General features: G+C 43.0%; 1 protein-coding gene across 1 annotated transcript; it reads left to right on the forward strand.

Moving 5' to 3' along the window:
- Positions 1-491: 491 nt before the first annotated feature.
- Positions 492-5,915, forward strand: LOC310662992 (vomeronasal type-2 receptor 26-like). Its single transcript, XM_083410452.1, has 4 exons — positions 492-1,340; positions 1,862-2,089; positions 3,093-3,219; positions 4,120-5,915. Exons 1-4 carry the CDS (start codon positions 510-512, stop codon positions 5,019-5,021), a joined length of 2,088 nt encoding a protein of 695 aa, XP_083266578.1. The 5' UTR covers positions 492-509; the 3' UTR covers positions 5,022-5,915.
- Positions 5,916-6,000: the final 85 nt, after the last annotated feature.

Consider the following 6,000-nt stretch of genomic DNA (forward strand, 5'->3'; position numbering starts at 1 on the left):
AGAAAGACGAAGCTCCAGAGAAGAAATGTGCATCTAACCCAAGTTGCAATTCTGACAAAGCCAGAAATTGTCTAGGTAATCTGCTGTTTGGGGCATGGCATGTTCCCCCATCCAGTTTGATCCATTTTAGAAGACCATGCCAAATTTTGCAATGACATAAAAAAAGTTTGTTTGTTTTTAAGTGAAGTAGACACAATGCCCTGCTCCAGTCATCAATGTGTAATCTAGGTTCATAAAAATAATATAAAACAGACACAGTTCCAGTCTCCATTCAGCAAATCAAAGGTTTTAAAATGAGAAAAGGGAGATGATCCCAGTTTTCAGCCCACCTGCATGTGTGTCTTTTGTAAAACTGAGAGAGAGGCAAATAAACCCTGAAACATTAGCAAAGGGCATATTTGACTAACAGGGTTCACCACATAATGTATATGAATACTGTGAAAGGAATCTACTTTGTCTCTTCTCTTCCTCCATTCCCTCTTTAGCTCATTTATGGCTCTGCTCCAGTGATGAATGATAAAAGGCCAGGGCTTCCCTTCTACCAGATGGCAGCCTCAGAAGCCCTTCAGTATGAGGGAATTCTCTCTTTGCTTCTGCATTTCAGGTGGACGTGGATTGGACTCATTGCAATGGACAATGACAACGGAGAAAGATTTATGCAAACCATTTCCCCAATATTTACCAAGAGTGGTGTCTGCTTTGCATTCCTGGAAAAAGTCCGCAGTTTAAGTTTTATTTCTGAAATAAATGGCATGCTACAACAGGGGGCAAGGATAAACCATAAAATTTTTAGCAGCACAGCTAATGTAATAGTTGCCCATGGAGAATCTTATTCCATGGCAACTTTTAGATGGCTTCCATACCTATCAGAACATGGTGACATGACATACAATATAAAGAGTAAAGTATGGATAACAACTTCCCAGGTTGAGTTCACTTCATTTGTCATTCAAAGGAACTGGGATGCAGGAATATTCAATGGTGGTATATCCTTTGAGATTCTCTTCAGAAACCCACCAGGATTTCATCAGTATGTTGTTCACAGAAACCCTTCCAGCCCAGATGGGGACGGTTTTATCAGGGACTTCTGGCAACAAGCCTTTGAATGTGTATTCCCAGATATCACTTCAGAGAAGGTGGAGGGGAATATTTGCACCGGAGAAGAGAAGCTGGAGAACCTTCCTGGATCATTTTTTGAAATGAGCATGACAGGCCACAGTTACAGTATCCACAATGCTGTCTATGCCATGGCCCATGCTTTACATGCTATGTTCACATCCAGACTCAGGCATATGGTGTATGGACGGAGAGGGAAGAATCAGAATCAACAGTTATGGCAGGTAATTGGCTAAACATCCTCAACTGGAAGAGGCCTGTTATTCCACCACAAGGTATGGGTTTCCACAGTGTTGTCACTTTGCTCATTCATCTCAGACATGAAAAAGCGCTTCTATGAGAGAAATTTTCAGACCACTGAGATGCCACTGCATTCACAGATAAGAAGCAGTGATAAAGGTCAAGAGAGATGTTCAGCATTCTCTGTATCCCATATACACCAAATCCTCCCTCAGATCACCTGATCATACACGACTGTTGTCTCCTGAGATGAAGAGGGAAAGAGGAAAAGAAGTGTGGGGCTGGGGAGATAAAGAAAGCTGTAAAAATGTGAGAGGGGAGAGAGGGATGTGGAAGACGGAAAATTGGTGGTCTCTCCATGCATGGACCTGAATCCACTGACAGTTGACTGAGTCACCCCCACGAATTGAGGTTTTTCCTACAGGAAGAAAAAAAAAAGAAATGCTCCGCTCTGCATTAGACTGCAGCTTTTTCCAAACAATTGTCTTTTCTGTTTTCAATCTAGCTCCATCACTTTCTGAGAAGTATCTCATTTAACAATACGGCCGGAGATGTGGTCTTCATCAACCAGAATGGAGAGGTGGTATCTAGCTTAGATATTGTCAATTGGATAATATTCTCCAACCAAAGTTTCAACAGAGTAAGCGTTGGGAGGATAGATCCGCAAACTTCTCAAGACCCATCATTCATCCTTGATGAAGATGCCATAACATGGCACAGTTGGTTTAATCAGGTAGGACCACATTATTAGATAATTCCAAAGAAATTCAGTATTGCCTAAGCAATGATCATTCACCTGCATGTCTACTCACTGTCTTTTAAACTGCATGTTCCTGTGTAGAACATGACCAATGCATACAGAGAGCCAGTGTGATGTAGTGGTTAATCTGGTGAACTGGGTTCGTGTCCCCGCTCCTCCACATGCAGCTGCTGGGTGACCTTGGGCTAGTCACACTTCTCTGAAGTCTCTCAGCCTCACTCACCTCACAGAGTGTTTGTTGTGGGGGAGGAAGGGAAAGCAGAATGTTAGCTGCTTTGAGACTCCTTAGGGTAGTGATAAAGTGGGATATCAAATCCAAACACTTCTTCTTCATACAAGTACCAGATTAAGAGCCAAAAGGTTACTGCTAGAAGTCACTCATGGTATAAAGGCAAATGTTTTATTTTATTATATTTATAAATATTTTATATATTTCTTAGCAATTGTAAAATACTGGTTTTTAACTGAGGAAAAGAGGATAACACACAAGATTTTGCCTTTCTTGCTAAAAAGTGGTGAACTGCTACGTAATCACAACACCTTACACATCCCTGAACAATAGAGGGAGTATGACATCACTTCAAACATTACTACTACAGTGTTACCTAGGGTTAAGTACTTAATTCATTCCGGAGGTCCATCCTTAACCTGAAACTGTTCTTAATCTGAAGCACCACTTTAGCTAAAGGTGTCTCCCACTGTTGCTGCGCCGCCGGAGCACGATTTCTGTTCTCATCCTGAAGCAAAGTACTTAACCTGAAGCACTATTTCTGGGTTAGCGGAGTCTGTAACCTGAAGCGTATGTAACCTGAAGCATATGTAACCCAAGGTACCATTGTACTAAAAAAAATAACCATTTTACATATTTCTGAAATGCTAACTCAGCTTAGTAACATAGAGAGGGGCCCAGGAACACGAAGATTTCGAAACTCATTGTTCTTTTGCTGATCCTTCTGCTCTTTCATTTACGGAATAGACTCGGCCTCTTTCGCTCTGTACTGAGAGATGTCTTCCGGGATCCAGCAAGAAAGTGAAGGAGGGACAGCCACCTTGCTGCTACGATTGCATCCCATGTGCAGAGGGAAAGATTGCAATCCAGGATGGTAGGAGGAATAAATAGATTAAATAGATCAAGACTCAGCACTAATAATTGAAAGGTGTTGTAAGGATGGCTGAGTTTACTTTTCAAAAGAGATAATCTACTGTGTGTGTGATCCTGCCTCTTTCTGATCATTGCCTTTCAGATAGTTTAAATATGCTAATCAGATGAGAATGACCATGCATTCAGAGTAGTTCGATGGTATGTGGTTTAAAGCACTTCTTCTCCTTCTTCTTCGTCCGGCTCCCAATGGCCGCGCAAAGCTGACTGCAGTCCCGGGCTCAGCGCCCAAAATTTTGCCCAATAACCTTAAACCAAGATTCTGTGTCAGTGTGAATTTTATTCTAACAAGGAGCTGGTTTGTGGGTCCTGCCTGGCTCCCGATGGCCGCACAGAACTGCCTCCAGTCCCGGGCTCAGCGCACTTCTCCCCATCGCCAGCCCCACAAGCTCTGGGGACAGCGGGGAGGCGGAGCGCACCTTCTCGCTGTTCCCCGACCTGGTTCTTCCAGCCCCACACCTTGGGGGGGGGATTTTATTTCTTTATTTTCCCCCCAAAAAACTAGGTGGGTCCTATGGGCCGGTGCGTCCTATGGGGCGCAAAATACGGTACATAACCTGAAGCACTATTTCTGGGTTAGCAGAGTCTGTAACTTGAAGCTCATGTAACCTGAAGCGTATGTAACCTGAGGTACCACTGAACTTTTCCCCTCACGGTCTCATGTGGTTTATTGGCATATGCATGACATAGAGAAAGCTTAGATTGCAACAATACCACATTACAGAGCATCAGGCAGTACTAAACATGTGCTTTGATTTAAACAGAGCTCTTTTCTTCTCAGACAGAAAGTAAACATTTCAGCAAGCTAAAATATATGACCTAATATATATTTTTTTCCCACCAGATATGAATGACTGTCATAAATGCCCAGACCAAGACTATCCAAGCAAGAACCGGGATGCATGTCTACCCAAGGATATAAGCTTCTTGTCGTATGAAGAACCTTTGGGCATCAGTTTAGCCTGTTTCTCTCTTTTCCTTTCCTTGATAACAGCTCTGGTACTAGGTACGTTTATAAAACACCACGACACACCCATTGTCATTGCAAACAACCGAAACCTCACCTACGCTCTGCTCATCTCTCTCCTGCTCTGCTTCCTTTGTGCATTGCTCTTCATTGGCCGACCTGAGAAGGTGACGTGCCTCCTCCGGCAAACAGCTTTTGGTATCATCTTCTCAACCGCTGTTTCTTGTGTCCTGGCAAAAACCTTCATGGTGGTTTTGGCCTTCATGGCTACAAAACCAGAATCCAGGATGAGGAAATGGGTGGGCAAAGGACTAGGCCACTCCATTCTCCTTTCCTGCTCCATAGTTCAAGCAGGCATATGCACTGTGTGGCTGGCAACCTCTCCCCCATACCCTGATGTGGACATGCATTCAATGACAGAACAAATGATACTAGAATGTAATGAAGGGTCTGTGGCCATGTTTTACTGTGTCCTCATCTACATGAGCTGCCTGGCCACTGTAAGTTTTGCTGTGGCTTTCCTCGCCAGGAAGTTACCGGACAGTTTCAATGAAGCCAAGTTTATCACTTTCAGCATGTTGGTCTTCTGCAGTGTTTGGCTGTCCTTTATTCCCTCCTACCTGAGCACCAAGGGAAAATATATGGTAGCTGTGGAGATCTTCTCCATCTTAGCCTCTGGTGGTGGGTTGCTGGGTTGCATCTTCTTCCCCAAATGTTACATAATCATTCTGAGGCCTGAGCTGAACAATAGGGAACAGCTAATAAGAAAGAAAAATTAAAGAAATGAGAAACCTGTCATCTGCTGTATTTTGTGTTTTTCTCTGTGTTTACAGTAGAATAGTTAGAAATATAAGTTCAGCTGCTCACTTTAACAATTTTTTCTAGACTCCAAATTCCCATAGTTGAAATATCCTTTGTAAAATTGACTTATTTGCTTTGAGGAAAACAACCATAAATTTGTTGTTGTTTAGTCGTGTCTGACTCTCCGTGACCCCATGGACCAGAGCACGCCAGGCACTTCTGTCTTCCACTGCCTCCCACAGTTTGGTCAGACTCATGTGTGTAGCTTCGAGAACACTTTCCACCCATCTTGTCCTCTGTCGTCCCCTTCTCCTTGTGCCCTCAATCTTTCCCAACATCAGGGTCTTTTCCAGGGAGTCTTCTCTTCTCATGAGGTGGCCAAAGTATTGGAGCCTCAGCTTCACAATATGTCCTTCCAGTGAGCACACAGGGCTGATTTCCTGAAGAATGGATACGTTTGATCTGCTTGCAGTCCATGGGACTCTCAACAGTCTCCTCCAGCACCATAATTCAAAAGCATCAATTCTTCCGCGATCAGCCTTCTTTATGGTCCAGCTTTCACTTCCATATATAACTACTGGGAAAAACATTATTCTCTTATAGCATGTGTTGACAAGGTAACAGAGCAATTCTTGTCAAAATATAAATGTAAGCAAATCTGTATCTAGCCTTAATTCTCACAGCTTTCAGCATAATGTGAAACTGTACTATTGCAGCCATGGAATATTTGCGTATTCATTTATGGTCTATTGTTCTCTACTGCTCACCGTCAGATTTCATCATCAACCTATCCATACTCAAGATCGTAGAAATGTAAGATGATTCTCTTAAGTCAGGCCAATGGCCCATCTTGTATGGTAGCCTGTACTCACACTGACCAACCAGATTGCTGTGGGAAATAGAAATAATTTATTGTCACTGTACCACTTTTTTACAGTGAGATTAAACCTTCAAGCC

This window comes from Podarcis tiliguerta, assembly GCF_965153285.1.
Source record: "Podarcis tiliguerta genome assembly, chromosome: 13".
In the NCBI taxonomy this organism is placed as follows: domain Eukaryota; kingdom Metazoa; phylum Chordata; class Lepidosauria; order Squamata; family Lacertidae; genus Podarcis; species Podarcis tiliguerta.